The sequence below is a fragment of the Anolis sagrei genome, chromosome 1 (genome assembly GCF_037176765.1).
Source record: "Anolis sagrei isolate rAnoSag1 chromosome 1, rAnoSag1.mat, whole genome shotgun sequence".
NCBI classification, from domain to species: Eukaryota; Metazoa; Chordata; class Lepidosauria; order Squamata; family Dactyloidae; genus Anolis; species Anolis sagrei.
The window spans coordinates 253,500,590-253,521,339 of NC_090021.1; the positions used below are offsets into that span (position 1 = coordinate 253,500,590).

Genomic DNA, 20,750 nt, shown 5'->3' on the forward strand with positions numbered 1-20,750 from the left:
GTTATAGCCATGTTGATGAAAATAGTTTCTAAGTTCTTAGTCATTCTGAATTTGTCTAACAAGTACAAAACATTCTGAGCCATGTTCCAAAACAACAACTTCTTTTGATAGGATAATATCTAGAAGACCAAAATAAAATACAAAAGACATCAATGGCCTATATGGTGTGGAAATAGTTGGTGAGTTTGCATGAATGCAGGGATTTTTGAGTTGTAGTAAAAAAAAAAATCAAGTTTAGGTAGGTTGCTTCCTTCTTTTGAAATACAGGCAGTTCCTGAGTTACAAAGATCCAACTTAAAAACATCTTGAAGTTAAAAACAGGAAATGAGAGAAATCTATCCCTAGGAAGGGAAATTCACTCTTGAAAGAGTTATCATGAGGAAAAGGTGTCTCCACTGAAGCTTCATCATCAGTGTTACCACAACAGGCAAATTTTTTCAAAATCCAATTCTCACAGGGACAGAAAGTGAGGTGAAGTCTTCTGAACAGAGGCACAGAAAGAAAAACAAACATTGCAGGGATGTTAATCCTTCCCTATGCTATCCAAAGCTCAGACAGATAGATAGATAGATAGATAGATAGATAGATAGATAGATAGATAGATAGATAGATAGATATAGATGATAGATAGATAGATAGATAGATAGATAGATAGATAGATAGATAGATAGATGGATGATGGATAGATAGATAGATAGACAGATAAATAGAGGCTGGAGTTACACTTAAAAATGTACCTGCTCTGACTTACATACAAATTCAACTTAAGAACAAACCTACAGAACCTTGTTCATAACTTGGGGACTGCCTGTAGAGCGCTGCATATGTAGAAATTAGAAAATACTCCTCTATGGAACCCTGGAGAGATATTGCTACTGAGCTAGCTGGACCAGTGATCTAACATGATATAATAAAGTTTCCCTTGGTTCCTTCAATGAAAGAAAAGCATGAATTCAATCATAGATTCTGAACTCTTTGCTCTATGAGCAAATCCTCTAAAAATAATGTATCTGTATGGATGAAAACTAGTGAAGTCCTAACCAACTGGACCAATATCCAAAAAATGTAAATTGTCATATAAAGAGAACAAGTTATATGAAGTAGCTAATGCCCATAGTGTGGCAAAAGCACAATCGGATACAAGATGAACAGCTGCATTCCTTGATCTCTATAATGTCAAGATAATTTCATGTCTTGTAAACTATCCGTTAGTATTCCAGCTTTCCTTCAGAACTGATGTGAGAATAATGGTTGAGATTTTTATACCTTTGCAGAGCTGATCTGTACTTTTAATTTATGCCTGTCAAAGAAATGTTGGATTAATCCAACAAGTGTGTGACAGAAAATTCAGTTATTCCTCTAGTGTGTTCTACTTTCCCCATTTATATCTATGATCAAATAGGCCTTAGGCATGACTTCTAACAATAAGAACAGTCTTCCATTAAATGAGATTCTGGGACAACTTCGTATCTCTTGTCACTTAAGAAGTGAAGTCCTTAACAAACATGCAACTTTTATTGCCAGTGGCCATTTCTGCTTGCTATGCTAAGCATGCATTTGTTTGCAAGTGAATCTCATTAAGTGTAATGTGATGGGACTTACTTTTGATTACATACAATAATGACTGGGCCCAAGAACAATCCATTTTATTAGTTTTGATTGTAGCTCTTTTCTATTAGCTAAAACAAATATCTCACATTTTTAATGGTGGGCTTTATTCTATCTGTGATTCATGTGTTGATTATGTGAGAATAATGTTAAACATAAGCAATGAGCACCACTATTAAAATGAAAAATGATTTAAAATATTTAATGAGTTGGAGTCCATAAAATAAATCCTTCTTAGAATTTATTTTCGGAATACAATGGTTGACAGAAGGTAGTTGTGTTCACTCTGCATTGATTGCCCAATCATTTCTAGGCTAAATGTTCATTACATAGCATCAAGTGGTTTGAACCCTGGTTGTTTGAACAACCAGTTTCACACATATGAGCCCATATATGGTGACTGAGTAACTGTTTCATATCTCATTGTCATCTAAGCAGAGCAATTGGCATTTATGATGTGAAACTCTGTTCTGGAAAACTCAATTGATTGCCTCCTCGGTGGCTTCCTCTGTGAGTACCATTATAGGACATGAGATGACCTCTATGCACTTTTCCTATCCTATAAAAACATTGCTTCACCAAATCAGCAAACTTTGTATCTATCTCCTGCTTTTCTTCCAAGGCTTTCCTTGGAAAGCCTTTGTGAAATGTTTCAAGGAAAGATAGCAATGGAAATACTTACAAAATACTGTACTATCTAGGACAAATGTGTATCTGTATTTGAAAAAAATGGACTAGAATATCTTTTTGTGGTGTTGGATGGAAAGCATATTCAACAATATACTTCTTTTTAAAAAATGTTACTTATTTGTTGATAACAAGGATGTAATTATAGATAAATTTAATTCCCAAATGAAGCAATTAGTACTTTTAACCATTTTTCTTACTGTGAGAAAGTATTATTTGCAGTTGAGAAATGTATTGTGTACAAAATATCATTGTTTTTTGTTGGAATTTTTAAAAGTTGAAGGACACTATACAAACCTTTAAATTAGAATTACCATGATTTGGGGACTTAGGGTTGGTTGTGTTTTAATACTTAATGGTCAATATTTTAATGTATTTTTAATAATCTTGTTGGTTTACTTAATGTTGATTATTTGCACTGCAATTGTTTGTTTGTTCGCATCTAATGATTGCCAGTTGTAAGTCTCCCTGAGTTCTCCTTCGGGGGTTGAGAAGGACAGGTTATAAATGTTCAAAACAAACAAACAAACAAATAAATAAATAAATATGATGGCCTACTTTTTCCTATTTAGTGTCTAATGTGGCTCACAGTACTGTGGGAAACGTGCATTATTCCCAGGATCAGAAGAAACTATTTTCATTCACATCTGACTTTGGTACACTCACAATTCACAACATCATTGGAATGGTATGCACATTTGTATCAGCTTATTCTTTTGCATGGTCTGAATAACTGAACATGTTTTCAGGTAATTTATAGGAAGTTATGCAAATGAAAGGGAAACTGAACTTATTCATACCTTTGGTTAGCATTGTAGATACATTCAAAAGAGACTATATTAGCCTGGCTATCCATACATGGTAATCTTTTATAACCCAACAATAGAGGAAAGGAAGTAACAAGTATTGCCAATATTTCTTTGCCTACATGCCTGAAGCAGATTTATATTCACATTGGCTATCAGCAAGCTTCTTTTTGGTAAGGATATATGTTTATGGCAACTCAAATTAGCAACTTCTAAAAATGCAGTCAATTTTCTTTGCAATATAAGGACACAAATAAAGCAGAAAAAGATAAAATGAAGCAGAGTATATATCAGGTAGAGTATACTCCATGCCTACTACTCACTACTCCTCTGGTCACTACTTAGTTATAAAAGGCCCACAATTTGCCCCAAGACTTTAACATGGAAGAACAGTTCATCTGCAGGAAGTATTCCTCCCTGCTGTCTTCCTATGAACGATCAAGGTAAATAAAACAGAAACCTTACCACCCCATAGGCCACCGTGTCCGAGTACATTCTCATTTCTGGGTACACGCTGACAAGATACCACCTAAAGGTCTTGCATTGCAGCTTTTTCCTCAAAGCTTTCCTCTCAGAAATATCACCAATGTCAATTCCAGAATCCTGTGCAAATGGGACAGAAAAAATATGTCAGAGAGATTATTCACAGTCACAGAGTGTTCATTTTATCATTGTGTCCACTTTGTAAAGTTCAGCACAATAAAGCAACAGAGGGATATGCACCACAAAGTGATTAAAATACTTCACTTTCTAAATTTCATATTCAAATGTCATTTGGGATCTCAATCCTGAGTCCTTGCTTAATCAAAGGAACACTTCTCATTGGCTTTAGTGGATTTTTAATGAGGTTCCACAGCAACAATGTCTTTAAAGTGGCTTACAGATTTCAATACAATGAGGGCTAAACAGTAGTCTTGGAAAACACATTTCTGTTGGCAGAAATATGGCCTGTTTTACAGATTCCATTAGCAAGTGAATTATAATATTAAGCTTTCTTTTCTAATTGTAAAGAACAAAAATCATATTCACCTTCAGACAGTTGACCAGTCTTCTTATTACCTTTGATGTTCATATGAAGAGTTTAGCAAATACTTTTGTAAATGAATTTACAGTCCCTGCCCCCCCCCCCCCCGCCACACACACACACATTTCTTTTTTATTACATTTTATGGGTAAGTCTTGCCTTCTGTAATACAGCTCTGTAAGTGGAGATCAATAATTTATCTCATTATACCTATACAGCAGAGGCATCTAAATGCAAATTCAGGCTGCTGTTTGACAGGAAGTAAAATGAGACATTTTACTGTAGATTACATCCTTGCACACAGCTCAAAATATTCAAACTACAAAACAAATAAACTTTACATAAAATATTGTCCTCTGATAGATTAGAGAGTCTTGTTTAGATAACAACTACCTGCAGTCCTCATAACCTTCTAGAAAAAAAGCTGAGATTTCTTTTTCTGTTGAGCCTTTGGAAGGTTGGCACAACAAATGAATGACCAAAAGACCAAAAAAGAGAGGTAACAATATAGTTAACGTCCAGAGACATAGAGTGTTTTCATAATCTTGGCCAACCTAAATAGAAAAGGACTGTCATGAACAATGACTCCACTCACTCAGAAAACAAGGACTGCCCATGACAATACATTAACTGTCCATGAGCTTTTTTGCTCTTTGAGACTTTTCTAAATGTACCCAATTTGCTTGAGCAAAAATATTTGCTTTTTTGGGGGCACATAACATGATTTTGGTGCTTCCAAAAAACCTTTTTTGAGCAAAAAGTACCGTTTTTGCACAAGAACCAATTTATTTCGTAGAAATAATCTTTTTTAAAGTCCAAAGAGCAAATGATCACTGAAATCTTTGTATAATTATCCCAGGGTGGGAGTGGGGCTTATGAACTTATTGATTCCTATATGTACATAACAATATGCTATGTGAAGATTTTTATATCTAGTTAGTAAAGTAAGATATATCAATACAATTTGAAATATGTCATGAAATGCTCTAAAGAAGAAAATTCCTATTATGAAATAATTTTATTATCTACTTTGTTATGAACACAGTATTCATTGTGGTTTGGTTCCAGGATCTCCCATATACACCAACATAATGGATGCTTAAATCTCATGCAATGACATAGTAAAATTGTGAAATTAAGGCTTCAGTTTTGGATTTTTGTAAAAAAAACTGAACCATGGTTCAATGAACCCCTAGAAGCATTACCTGCTAATACAAAAGGTCAACTGTATGTGTAACAAAACAGTTATCATGGTTCAAACCTTCTCAGCTCAAATTTTCCCTGCAGGGTCTGCACTGAAAGATGGAAGTCCTTTCTGCTGGTGATCATAGGACTGAAGGATGACATTTCAACCTTCCTCCTGCCAGTAAGTGAGGATGTGACAAGGAATTGAAGCAGGGGTTATGTTTTTGCTAGCTGTAGTTTTAGGCACTGGTGGGAGGAAATGTCATCCTCCTGAGCACCAATCACCTCCATCTCTTAGTGTAACTGTTGTCTAGCAAGGTAGGCATGAGGGACAGTTACAATAATTACAATAGTGCCACATTCATTGATGAATATGGTGTACTTACAGATGCGTAAATAAGTTAACTGCAATACAGAACACCATAACATGGAGTTTATTGCATGGAGCATCACTCTTTTTCTGCCACTTCCCTGATGGGAGATAGCTGGACTGTATTTCTTTTACAAGCAGAGGTCATTAACTGTTTATCTATGTTTGTAAAAAACATGTCTAGTCCATTCCCAGGGCCCTTCGACACAGCCATATAACCCAGAATATCAAGGCAGATAATCCACAATGTCTGCTTTGAATTGTGTTATCTGAGTCCACACTGCCATATAATCCAATTCAAAGCAGATGATGAGGGATTTTATAGAGCTGTGTGAAAGGGGCCCCACTGGGAGAGTAGTGGGAAAGGAGCAAAGACACGAGATAAGCCCAAGGCAAATAACCTGTCTTCCTACTGTAATTGCAATTTGTCTGCTTTGTGTGAGAAATACCTGCATCTTTAAGTTCTCAATAGTATTTGAGAAAAATTGTATTAATACACTGACTTAGTTTATTGGAAAAATCTAGTTTAGATTCCAGGCTTCTTCTTCTGCAAAAAGAGACACCCCCCCACCTCCTCAGGTATTGCATTCTCTTGTGGTTCTTTTAACATTATTTAAAGGTTAACTCGTCTTACATTATATTAGTTATGGCAGGTACATGATCTTAAAATCTAGCATTTTCTTTGCATATTTTCTGACTGTTCTATATTTTTTTGTTTTGTCAATATTTGTAGAATTAAATACAATCCTCAAAGTTTATCACCTTTGGGCATTATGTCCATAAGCAATTTCAGTGATTTTTTTTTTGCAGCTCAATATAGTACTAAGAATGCAAGTCCCTAAAATCCCGTTTTTTACCCCTATGACTGTACAGATAACTTGGAAACTGGAGAAGTGCAAACAGTAAGACGTAGTGTAGTGTTTTGAGTATGACACCCATGGAAACCAGGGTTCAAATCCCTCTTGGTCATAGAAACCCACTAGCTGGCCTTAGGCAATTTACTGTCTCTCAACTGGCATATATGAAAAAAAAATGATAAGTCTGAAAGTAGATATAGGTATACTGAATCAAGCAGAAAATATTATCTGCCAGACAAAAAACAGTACTGGGTTTCTTTACACATTAACCGTTTCAGTAAATCCTTTTTTTTATATAGAATATGCAAAATTATCTTTTAAACCTATTTTCCACCTAGAATTTGTAAGCAAAGTGGACCCTCCCTTCAAAATATGTCCTACTTTTTGGAGGAGGCAGTTACTTCTTAAAGCAGAAAAGACACCAAAATACATGGACTTTGAAATACATGAGTCATCTAAGCACAGTTCATATGCTTAAATATAATATAAGTATGGGTAATGTCAAATTCTCTTCCTTAAGGGAGTATCAGTGCAGTTCTAAGGAAACCTCTTTTTATTAAGGACCCTTAACCTGTTTCTGCAAGCACCTAATAATCTCTGCACCCCCCCCCCCCACTATCTCTAGTTTATTCTTTCCCATTCAGATATTCTCCAGATATAATTCTTTCATTTCCTGGAATTGGGAGTATTATCTAAGGCCAAAGAAAACGGGAATATGATCTGAAGCTAGGTAAGACTATTGTAATCTTTATGCCAGGTCAATATAATGTGAGCCTTGAGAGTCTTGATTCCTTCATATGCTTTCCATGATGCAACTACAAAACAAATTGTCTGTACAAGGTAGGTGCATTAGAACTTACTTAACATAAAGCAAAAAAACAAAATACAGCAATGTTGGAAATGCCTTATGACATTGTCCTGTTCTGACTCTTCAGGAAAAAAACAAGCCACGGCGAATGTATGTACCCTTGCAGCTATGTTGCTATAGACCTGCATCACGTAGCTCAGATCCTCAGCAACAACTATCTGGCTCACTACACGTGCTACCAGAATGCAGGTTGAATACTGAAGAGAAATTACAGGAGATGATTGCTATGATCATCAACACACAGAGGTGAGCTCGGGAATAGAGAAAGATACGTTGTAGCTCAGCAGCAGCCCTCATAGCATACCTTTGGTGAGGGATTATGGGAGCAACAGCTGGAGGGGCATAAGTCACACATCTGTATTCTAAAGGTTTCTAGATACCCATGCTTGGAAACAAAACGGTGTAGAATAGGTTTTCTTAAACCTTTTCCACTTGTGACACCTTTCTACCTGAGAAATATTTACATGACCCCAAGTATATACGTATAAAAATTGATATAAAATCAAACATTTATTGATAATAAATCAGCATTTACATGGTTTACTAATCAAGATAATTTTATTTTCTGTGGAGTACAGCTGAAACATTTTCTACAGAGTCAACTGTAAACACTGAATGTTGTTGCTAAGAGATTTGTGTAAATGAGTGGCATTTAGAAACCTTTTACTGTTGCCATTTTTTTCGTGACCCCAGCATTGAGTTAAGGGGTCCCCAATTGGTGTTGGGACTAACAGTTTAAGAAGCAGTGGTGTAGAATTCTTGACCTGGTCCAGGAGGAAAATATGGTTAAACCATTGTAGTTAGCAATCAATTATCCTGTCATGTTATTTGTACTGAATATCCTCACTGAAGATGCAATCTAAGCACATTTTCTTCAGATTAAGTCCTAATAAACTTATCTAGATTTACATTTCAATGGATGTACACAGGACTGTACAGTTTTGTATACTTTGAGAACTTCTACGCAACTATTCATTCATTCTGGAATCAGGCTATAACACTGTAATAATAGACTGTAAGGATGTTTTAAAAAAAGACATGGGACTAATCTTGAATTTCGGGCATGTTTGTGATGACATCACAGACGCTTAGTCAAATGTAAAAAAAATATTAATTCTAATTATGAATTAACTACTATTTTTATCATTGTTTACTGCAAAAGAAGCTATGTGTTTCAGATGGATGAGGTGACTGCAATACTTCTCTACAAGAACTATGGTGCCTTGGAGTTTTTAAATGCACTTAAAACTGCTACCGAACTTCAAAATTTCAAAGTGAAATTTTGACTGAAACTAGGGGTTCTTCTTTAGGCAAACAGTGCTTGGAAATGCTAATGTTTGAATTCCCACTATTCCATGAGTTTATTCTAATTCAGCTTGCACATCAGAGTTAGGTTTCCCCTAACTAGTATTTTTACACTGTGAGAAAACCTTTGAAACAATACTGAAGAACCTATATGAAGTTTCAAGCTAGAATAAGCCTACATGCAAAAAACATAAAAATGTAACTTATTATTTCAACATACAGGAAACCATATCTAAGTAGATAGCATTTCCAGAACACCCTGATTCCACAATTGACTTTCTATTAATAGTAGTAACAAACTGAAATACAAGCAAAATAGCATATTTAACTTTGTGCTCACTTTGATAATTTCGCAAATGTTTAACAAATATTTAGTGTATTCCTAAGACTGCGATTTAGTATGATCCCCTTTATCTGTGGACTCAAAATCCAGTTTCCATTATACATGCTCCAAAAAATATCCACTCCCCCCCCCCCCCAAAAGTGTTGGGGATCTCTCTAGGTCCTTCAGTAATATTCAATGATATGATTCCAGCCTAAGTATAATCAAAATATAGATGTCACTATTATCCACGGTTTCAGATATTCACATGCTGTGCTTGGTAGGTTTGAGCTACCATAAATGCTTAGGTATATGTTTTCTTTGGTGCTAGTCTGAATGCTGCAGCTAGACTGGCATGGCATGGCAGTAAATAAACTTCTCTCTTCAGTTTCCTAATACCAGAGTGATGAGGGAACATCACAACAGTTCCTCATCTTGGAAGGCTCTCATTTATAGTTGGCAATAGTCTGTTAGGTCTCATCAAAGGTATTCGCTGTGAACTTGTTGATGAAGTGGAATTAAGGTTTCTTGGCCATAACAGTGTTTATTCATAACCCACCTCTTGGGGAATATTCCATGCCATATAAACATGGCTTTTAAATTCATCCATCCAGACCTCGGCCACTCTTAGTGCATTTCTTCGGACATGAGTAGTTAGGTCTTCTGTATACGGTTTATGGGCTCGTTCAATATGGGCAATCCTAGAGCAGGGCAGCACTTCAACGCTACCACCACACTGCCATACCTAGAAACAAATAAATTGCCTAATTTAGGTAATGCCAACATTTCCAGTCTATTAACAGCTTCAAAAATGTTCAAGGAAACTCTTATAAAGTACTCTAGCTCTTTAAATGTGAAGAACACATTATCATTACCTTATTAATTCCACCATATCTTTACAGTGTTACAGTTAAACACAGATAAAACCCTATTTCTCTGTGGGTAAGCCCAGCCAATGCCTATCTCTGAATATTTTTCTTGGTTTTTTTTAAACTGTGCCTACACGTAGCATCCTTACCAAATGTATGTTTACTTGGAAGAAAATCTGATTTGGTTGATTGCAATTTTTTCATTAGTCAGTGTGTTGCTGATTGCAGCCCATGCCTTCCCATTGTTAGAAAAGGAGTGGTGAAGAGGCATGTTTTCCATACACTCCATTCTGTGAATTTTATATTAGCTGTGCATATGAATGAATGAATCTCCTCTGCAAGAATGAAAAAAAGCTTCCTGGGTGATAGCAAAAGTTCCCAGATCTCAGGGCCTTTCTTCTCCAAGTCACAACAGAAGGGAAGGAATCTCAGGGTGAGAGCACTGCCTTGAAATTATATTTTCATTTACTTTATGCTGCTGGCCCTGATGGCGGCAATCTGTTTAAGAAAAGCTCTATAGAGACTCCAAAAATTGCTCCTTCACCCCCGTTTTGCCTCATTGGTTACACCTCATAAAAAAAATCAATGATGGGCTATATGCAACCATGATAGATAATTAATAGATATGCTCAATGCCATCATCAGTCCTCCACCTTCCACTAGGAGATTGTAAGAGGTCTGAGAAGCTCCAGACCTAGAAATATTAGTAATAACAGAAAGGTAATTATATAGTTAAATGTAACATTTGCTATAGGGAATGCTAGGAAATTTGGTTTAGAGGAATGATAACTCATGTGCAGAAAACAGGAATATTATTGCATTGCTTATATAAAAAGTATTATCTCCTTTCTCAGCAAACCAATAAGATACTTACTTGTGGTTGCAGTCTACACAGCTTACCTGGATGTGGAGCATACAGTTGCATAGTTATACAGAGAATATGTATACTTTTTAAAAAAGAAAAAGAAATGTGTGCTACATAGGGGTTACATACTTGTACTACACTTTTAGGCCCCCTGAAGCCCTCTAATACTCCCTAAAAGGTCCCAATGACCCCATCTTTTAAAAGGGCACAATTTTATGCATTTTTAAAATCTCAAAACCACACAGACATAAACTTTTTAAACTACCCCATCCCACACCCAAGCTCCCAAATATATGATTTTTCCCCCTGAAGTTCTTATCAAGATGGTAACAGTGAGGCAATGGTGCTTTGTATCACTATTTTGAGATGATCTGCAGAGCAAAAAAGATATATTTAGGCTTGCTATGGGGGTACAGCTCACACTGTGGTCTGGAGAAAAACTGGCCTTGGCACCCACATGGTTAAAAACCAATAGATGAAAAGATCATTTAACTTTTCAAGCTTTCTTTTTGGAAAATATTTGAGAAAATATCCTGTTCCCCACCCAAAAAATTAGGCACCCCAAAATGCTATGGAGATGACATTTTTATTTAACCCTAACATGAAACCCTCATGACTGATATTCATATTGGAAAAGGACATATAAAGATGGCTTGCTTTCCACTTGGCTCTCCCTGAAAATAATGGTGTCTGGTTTCCTATCACACCTCTGTTAAGAAGAAGGTATAGGTTGTCTAAATTGTATGTTCTAAAAATGAACACCAAGTCCCTCAGGCTGGCTCATACAAGTGGGGCATTCTCCTCTGAGATCTGTATTATACCTTTCAGGCTCTTTGACCTGAACACAAATTTATGCATTTGGCAGCATCTGAAGGCAGCACAATGTGTCATGGATTCAGGATGTTTACGTGGGGGGGGGGGGGGGGAGGGAGAGTTTGGATGACTGCCTAATTACATCCAGCATATGCTAGAATAGAAGGAAGAGCTTTGCTATTCATGCTCGCAAGATGATGATTGCTCCTTTCCCCCTAGAAATCTGCAAGAATGTCAACAAGTACTCTGTTCCATACACCAAACTGTTGTATCAATCAATAAGACCAAATCACTACTAGTCTAATTGTATGATAAAGAATGATTAACAGCAAGACTTGATTTGTTTTACACCAGTAATGGAATGAATCAGAATTAGGAGTGCTCCTGAATTTCATCAGAACTTCACCCACTATTTGGATTTCCACCAATACAATTCTATGCATGACTACTTGTTACTTTCGATAGGACCTACTCCTAGGTAATTGAGGTTTAAATTATCTGAAAGACTTTAGAGGTATTGTTAATGATACACTTTGAATGGGATGGATATGGAAAAGAGTGTTCTTATGGTTATTCTTGCTTCCATTCTGTTCAGACATTTTTACCTGAAGAGGCATTTGATGACTATACAGAAGGGCATTTTTAACAGGGTGTCTGTGCAGTACTTTCATTGGTATGTGGAACTCGCTTCCAACAAGGTAAGACTGGATTCATCCCTCCTGTCTTTTAGGAAGAAATTAAAGTCATGGATATGGAATTTGTGGATATGGAATTTGATTGGAATGGTGATACGGCGGTTAATACTGTTTTTATTGTTTTAATTAATGTTCTATTTATTATTTTAATTGTTATATTGCTTTTTTTATATTTAATGACATCAAATTGTGCCAAATTAAGCTGTCCTGAGTCCCCCTTCAGGGGTTGAGAAGGACGAGGTAGAAATACTGGAAATAAATAAATAAATAAATAAATATTGTTTACAGTTTTATTGAACTGACATTGTTTTAAAGTACTATGTTTGAACATGGTAATTAATTTGTTTTTAAAGGTTGTTGTTGTTGTAAGAAAGGGATACAGAATGAGAGCAAAATGAACAAAATGGGAGCTACAAGAAAAACTAGAAATAATGTTGAGGAGGAGACGCAATCTATTATGCCTCTGAGAAGAGGAGAAGAAATCACTAGTAGAAAATATAAGGAAAATTTTCCACATGGACTGGTTGACTCCCATATGCTGTAGACAATAGTTTATATTATGTATGTTGTCTATGTATTTCTTACAATATATAATTTGTTCCAATTAGTAAACCAAACTTGTTCTTGCAAATAGTTCTGAATGGCACCTGTAAAGAAGGAAATCTAAACTGATCACATCTGAATACTGCCTATAGCAGAAATATTATCATGACAGTGTCAGAAATTATATATGTACATAAGGAAAAAACAAACTGATTTCTTGTAATCAGGACATCTCTGTAGCAAAAGAATGCAGTAATCTCCAAATAGGGATTTCTTTACATTCAGTTAAGAAGGAAGGTTCCATTACCTTTTTTTTTAAAAGGGAAGCCTCCTAGCCTTGCACATCTGAGCACAGACACATATCACCAAATTTTTCTTTGATTTTATCTATGTATAGATCAAGATTCTTTTTGAATGGTATTTCATGTACTGACATGGATGAGATGACACATTTTTTAAATGCCAGTCATTATTAGAGCAAGGCTTGCTTTCTGTGTCCACAGACTGTACTCGGGAATATAAGAAGACAGGAGCACCTCCACAAAATAATAAAGTTGCATTTTCCCTGAAAAAAATCCATATTTTCTTGTACATCTTAAATTTTATGCAAACTAGACAATCTAGTTTTACAAGTATCAATATCAATTTACTCTCACTTTTACACACTACAGGCAGTCCCCAAGTTACACACCAGATAGGTTCTTTAAGTTTGCTCTTAAAATGAATTTGTTTATAAGTCGGAAAAGATGAATTTTTTAAATGTAACTCCAGCCCTATCTATCTATCTATCTATCTATCTATCTATCTATCTATCACCTTTCTAAAACATAGGGAAAGGTTAACATCCCTGTGGTGTGTTTGTTTTGCTGCCTGTGCCCCTGTTGGGAAGATTTCACCTTACTTTCTGTTCCTGTGATAATCGGATTTTGAAAAAAATGGCTTGTTGGAATAAAGCTTCCTGTTGTCTCACCCATTCTTAACTAGTAGTTGTTTGTATGTTGGATGTTTGTAACTCCAGGATTGCCTGTGTTAATCAATTCTATTTTATTCTGTTAATAATATTAATCCTATAGGTTCCCATATTCTTTGTTCCAAAAGAGAAGACCTGGCAATATAAATACTCCCTATTTTATATTTACTTCATATATGCAGGGTGAAAATTTCCTATAAAAATTCCAATATGAGAATTAGACACTATTCAGATTGAATATTTAATGGTTTTCACAATTCTTTTTTTAATGCAGGGTAATTCAATACTTCCCCATACAGATATGAAGCTAAATTGCTGAGTCTACTATTTTATCAAATTCTCAAAAATAAAGAATAGGGGAATCTATGGGATTTCTGCTCTATCTCCTTGCAAATAGTTTGGTGCGCACAATACATGAGTGACATCAGCAACCACTGATGTTTCTGTAAGGCTTTTACATGCATCTGAATTCTAAAGAGCTATGGAGCACAGCTATTGCTTTCCAAACTGGAGTACAATACATGATTTTATATCAATGTCTTACAACTTTTGTCTGGTTTAAGGGAATGAATCTGACAGTTACCTAGATTATAATTAGATCAGTGCAGATATCCCTGGTAGGAAGATCTTTGCTTTTCACTTGGTATGCACTATAGTTTATGCAGCCATATATGATTATTAATTAATTGTCATTTTCCGGATATGGATGCAGCAACAACATTTCCACAGCTTTCCCTTCTAGCCAGTGGTCCTACATTGCTTACTTGAATTATTTTTTTTTCAGGACTATACAAAAATATATGGGAACTATACATTATATCCAGGCATTATTTTGTCACTCTAGTATAAATTCCAATAGAGTACCTGATGATGGAATTGCATCTGTCAGTACAATGTGTGTGTGTTTTCTGAAAGGGAAGGAATCAAACATGGATTTACTTAAGGGGCTACTGGCTTCAACACAGTAATATCTGTCAAGGCTAATAGAGAATTCTGCCACAAACTGCTGAACATCAAGTTAAGATTACACCCATCATATCTTGTTCTTCACTGGAACAGAATACAGGGGCTTCCTGACAGTATACGTTACTCAGAAAAAAACAACAAGTAGCTAGTCTAACACAACCTGATAGATAACCGAAACATCAGTCTGAAATGTGAGAAATTACTTCACCACATGCACAATGTATGAAGGCTTCTGAAACCTTCTAAAAATTAGAGCATACAAACCACTGGTTCATAGCTTTCATTCTGTACAAATATCAAGAGTGTTTATCTGAAATGCATTTCTTTCAATAAAATTGGGTCCCTTGTGACCATGGTCTTCTAATCTTATCTGGGATTGATGTGGAAACAAAGTCCTCTCCCTTTCCGAATACAATTCTTAAACCCTGTTCAGGGGGCCTGGACACTATCCAGGATCTATTTCCAAGTTATAGCTTTAGGTGCCAAAAGGAAGGGAAGAAAATGCTAGTGTGTTGACAGAATAGCATTGATGTTTTGGACCTATGTCTTTCCATCTCCCCACCATATATCTTCTGGAATCTTTCATTTTTCTTTATAGTTATTTTTAAAAAAAAATATCATTCCAAATTATGCAAGATTTAAGACTTCAAAGTCCAGTGCAGCTAAACAAAATGTCTAGATGCAAATACAACTGAGTGTTTAAAAGAGTCAAAACCAGGAAGTGATATTACAATTTTCTTTCATCATATCTTTAATTTCATTATTAGTTCGGTATTTTGATTTCAGAATGTTACACACACAGAGGCTGATTTAACATATGCTTTAATATGGTTTGTGAACACCAATTACCCAGTTTTTCAATAAACTCCAATTAATCAAACCTGTTGGTCTTCTCTTTATTGTTTAAACACTGTCAGTCTTTGTTCTATTTATGAAGATTTATTAATTACGCAGCTACCAGAAGCATGGATTCACTTCAAATATTCAATGTTAAGCAGAAACTGTCAAGACAAGGCTGGCAGAACAAGCTGGTTTTGCAGAGTTGAGACAAAACCCATTCTAATTACTTATAAGGATTAATGTGATTAATGTTTTACAAATATTTTCCAGCATGCTGAAAGAATTAGAAGTAAATGCTTAGGGCTTGTGTATACATTGTTGTTTGCTTATTCCACCCAGCTACAAACAATGAGGAAATTAAAAACAGACATCCATGGCAGGGGAGTGTTTGATCTTTTTGGGTTGAACTAGTATAGTATACAATAGTGGCTAAGAGACTGTGAAGTCAACGTGATGCCCATTCATACTACAGAATTATAACACTATTACACAGCTTTAACTGTTACAGCTCTGTCCTGTGGAATCCTGGGGTTTGTAGTCTGGTGAGACATAAGAGGAATTCTCTAGTTGAGGCTTTTATGTGTCCCTCCCTAAACTGACAATGTCAGGATTACATAGGATTTATTTATTTAGTTACCCCATTTATACCCACCTTTCTCAACCCTAAAGGGGACTCAAGGTGGCATACATATTGGCAATTATTCAATGCCTTAGAGAAACAAACAATGCTAATGACATTTAAATTAAAATTAAGATTTTAAATTAAAAGTAATACATAGTAAACATTTCATATATATTATAGCACTGCAACTGAATGGATACATGCATTCAGGTAGCAAATACTCATAGTTTCAAATAAGTGCTGTTTTCTATTCCACTGCCTTTTGATGTATAGACTGCTTTTTACCCTTCCTTAGTATCACCTAACTGGCCTCAGGGCCCTTCCAGACAGGCCCTATATCCCAGGATCTGTTCCCAGATTATCTGTTAATCCCAGGTATCTGGCAGTTGGGGACTCATATATTCCAGTTTAAAGCAGATAATCTGGGATCAGATCCTGTGATAAAGGGTAGTGTGCAAAGGCATTCTGTTGCACCAAGTTACCTGAAGGATTTTCATCCTAGTTGATGTTTCAATGAAATGCAGCTTTAAGAACTGGCTCCATCCTGCTGCTGTAAACACACAGGGTTGTTGACCTGGAATATCAGGAATCTCCAGTTACAGTTTGGAGAGAATCCAGATTGAAATCCTGGGAAGTGTGCATAACTGAGTTGGCAGTTTTAACAAGATGAATAAATATAAATTGGCATATTATATTCCTATCAGCTTGGAATTCACCACTATGCTGCATTTCCACCCTTTTTTCTTGTGTGCCATGACTTTTGTACAAATGAACATTCCACAAAAAAGGTCAAAATGTGAGATCATCATTGCTGCCATCATCACCACCACCATTATAATCACTGTTATCTTGTTGTGGGTAGACATTTGATTGTAATATTTGAAATCGTGGCCTTCAAATAAAGATCTCAGAAACATCTTGCTCAAGAAGATCCCAGCAGCTACACAACTGCTGTGTTTCACTCCCTCTTGCACATATCCCAGTACGACTTTTTCTGTCATCTACAGATATTAAAAAAATAACATTTCCTGTGCTAAGCATTCCTCTTCCCTCTACTTCAAATATATAAAACAGCCTAAGTAAAAACGTATATCTAACTTTTAGGAAGAACAAACTGGGGGGCATGGGAGAGGGATGTGTAACTATAAAATCTAAAATAAAGTTATATAACTGAAAGATAGTCTAACGTAACTCTTCAATCATTCGAGCCTATTAATAGCCTCAACATCATTTAATGGATGAGTCTCAATTTAAAAAAGAATATACTGAAACAAATTCTTTCATATTCAACTGCCAGTGTTCTTCTCACTCCAACTACTTTTATTTAATTGCTTCATTATGTACTTTTAATACTATGTTTGTTTTTCGGGAATTAATTTTTCACTTAGCTTCATGAACCATAAAGCTTCTACAATGCGTTGTCAAGCTATGTATGTTGTGGGCTGGGGGTGTTGCCATTTCATAATTGTAGTAAACTCTGCCAAGAACTATGCTACTAAGTGATAACATGCTTCAAGCGTCACTAAAAGCACAGAGCTTCCTTCAGTTGTTTTTTATATCCATCGTAGTGCAAGATGCAGCAAAGATAATTGATATTGAAGTTATTCTATTGCTAGCTTTCTGTCAAAAGAAGGAAGCGGACTGTTGTAATGCTTCATTTTTCACACAGTTGATTTTTGCCTTTCTTGGTGCCCAGGGCAGTCTGCTGTGTCACCAATCTTCTGTTACTGACAGAAACAGCTCTATATTGGTATTTTTCTGTCAGCTTTACTAGGATGCCACGGGACCACCTAAAATCTAAGATGTGCCATTCTAAAAGAGAGAGCACAAGATATCCTCCCAATACCAAATTCTTTTGCGTGGAGATTCTGGAGCAAATATCATTGACCATAATTCTGTAAATTATGTCTTCCTAAGTGGACTTACATATGCCTACATTAGAATTAGATCATTTTGTAATGTTCATCTCCACAAGAGGGCTGCTGCTACATTATTACATAGTAGATGTGGCAAAGTAATCACTGGGATCAATGTGCAATGGGACCAAAGCATAATATATTGTGCATCAGGCACCATTGTGTATCGGGTACCAATATATATCTGCCACCAGTGCATCTGGCATGAATGCACATGGGACACATTTGCCAGTATCCCAACATGCATCATCACAATTCACTAACAGAGCTGATTAGTGCCTTTGCTACTTAGCAAAGTATATGCAAAGTTACATCAAGTGGAAGGTGATACAGCACTCTGACATTCATTCCTTCCCAAATTATGTTTCTTGGCTCTGTGAGTTCTATTTTTTTTAAGAATAAACCTACAAGAATATATACTTTTTGTCTACTTGGAGCCAGTTGCAGGTGTGAGTGACCATTTTCAAAATTGGCTTTATCTATTGATAGGCAGGCATATTGAAAGAAGGAAACTCAGAAGAGGACAAGCTGAAAGTAGCTAAAAAACTAAAGATTCTTTGAAGAAAATCTTATGAGAGGTTTGCCTTAATTTGGACTGATTCGAATACATACAACACAGTAACAAATCACCAATTCAGTTGTGCATTGAGAGTTAGAATATTCATTCATGTTCAACATCCTCACAAAAAAAGGATAGCTTCAGGCAGCAGACAAACATACACACACAAAAAACACACCCGAGATAAGATTTTATTCGCATTTCGGGACATTGAGAAAAAAATGATGTGCAAATACGCATGAAGTTTATGCAGTTTTTCACAACTTAATTCAGTTTTCTCATATGCAGAAATTCTGGAACCGAAAAACCACGTGTCACCGAAATATGCATATTTTCATGAAAATGAAATTTTTCCATTAAGTTCTGAAGTTCTGAAAATTGTGTTGAAACTTTTGCATTTTCACAAAGCAACGACTACTTTCCTGAAATGTATGCAGGAATGAAATACGAAAAAATACATCCCTAGTGGGGAAGTACGCAAAAGAAATTGTTAAAACAAGGAGAGATGCCCCCTTTCCTTTACTTTGGGCCAAGGTAGTGATTGTTCCATATTTTAACTGATGTTTTGTCAATGATATTATTTCCTAATGAAACTTCTGAACAAAGCTTGGAAAACTTACTTTCTTAGGACAACACCTTCCAGACTTCATTACCCAGCATGGCCAGTATAATCCAAAAAGAAACATCTCCAAGCTCGGCTTTTAAATAATGTGCTCCCTTCCATGTGAAACTGAGAGATCATAAAGATGATTCATAGCTGAACTGGCAATGCGGTCTGTATGTGTAATTATACATGCTGTAGCTGCAGGAAGTCTACTGAGGCACTCAAGGAGAATTGAGTGGAAGAGAAAATTATGCCACTGGAGGCTTGACACAAACAAACAGAACCAACAACGAAGAGCAACTATACTCAGGCTGAGATAAAGTTGGGAGCATAGCAATATAGAGAGAAAGAATGTATACTTCTTTTCTTTTTTTTAAAAAAAGGTTGTTTCTATGGTAAAATGATAATTTCGAAATCACATCCCCAAGTACTTCAGTCATCCCTAAGAACTTGGAGAATTCAGGGAGTACTTTTGTAATTATTCTGTTAACATTGAAAACCGACTATATAAGCTTCAGCAAATGTCCAAGCATATGTTCCACGTGTCAATCTCAATACACACAGTGGATTGTACTAGGCAATCTAGAAAGACGGAATAAGACCCCTGCTGGAGCTGACAAAAGGCTAATCCAGTTTAGCATTCTATTCCCACAGTGGCAACCCAGTTTCTTATGGGAAGCAGAGTGTGGATGCACCCTGCTTCCCTCTATCAATAAGAGACAGAGACCTATTACCTTTGATACTGGATAAGTATAGATTTGTCATAACTAGTAGTTACTAATTTATCCTCTGAGAAGGTGTCTGTTTCAAAGAAAAGATCCTGATGAAGTTTTTTTTTTACCACTTCATCACCATGAGAGAGAAAAAATGTCACTAACACATAACTATATTGATGTTAAAGACATGCCAACTCTTTTAGAAATACAGATAATCTAAATGTTAGAGTGATCTGTACATCTTTTCCTGGTTCTACCATCAGAAATAGAAACTTAAGACAGAAAGATTATAGAAGTAGAGGACATGCTTTACATGCAGAGGAGATTTAAGATTGAATACAACATCTTCCAGTTAATGTCTAGAAAAAACTCTGGGCCCAAAACTTAAGAGTTGCAGATAATATAGATTGGTCTTCTCCAACATGATGCTTCATGATATTTGGCAGCAAAACTCCCACTAGTCCTAGTTGTGAGGACTGCATGTCGTGGATGGAGATGTGATCTAAAACCCCGGAGAGGATCATATTGGGTACATGTAGACAAATTGTGGCCCAATTATCTGATTTGGTATAATGCAACTTTGTATGCCCCTTTGCCCTGCCAAGAACATGAGAATATATAAACAATAAAGACTATAATGAGAGCAGGACTTAGTTATGTGCCCAAAATTGCATTATACTACTATATAGTGAAAATATTGCAGCAGTTTTTTCTAAATTCCGTGACATGAAATCATGAAA

At 35.9% G+C, this 20,750-nt stretch overlaps 1 protein-coding gene across 4 annotated transcripts in view; it reads right to left on the reverse strand.

Moving 5' to 3' along the window:
* GALNT18 (polypeptide N-acetylgalactosaminyltransferase 18) overlaps positions 1–20,750 on the reverse strand; it is a 339,264-nt gene that overhangs the window by 55,368 nt on the left and 263,146 nt on the right. For 3 of the 4 annotated variants that reach the window (XM_060766929.2, XM_060766922.2, XM_067462653.1), the window contains exons 7-8: positions 9,592–9,777; positions 3,567–3,704 (exon numbers count right to left, since the gene is read on the reverse strand). In XM_060766929.2, the coding sequence (XP_060622912.2) occupies positions 3,567–3,704; positions 9,592–9,777 (324 nt within the window). The remainder of the gene's footprint in view (positions 1–3,566; positions 3,705–9,591; positions 9,778–20,750) is intronic. The other variant, XM_060766933.2, reaches the window with a different exon arrangement.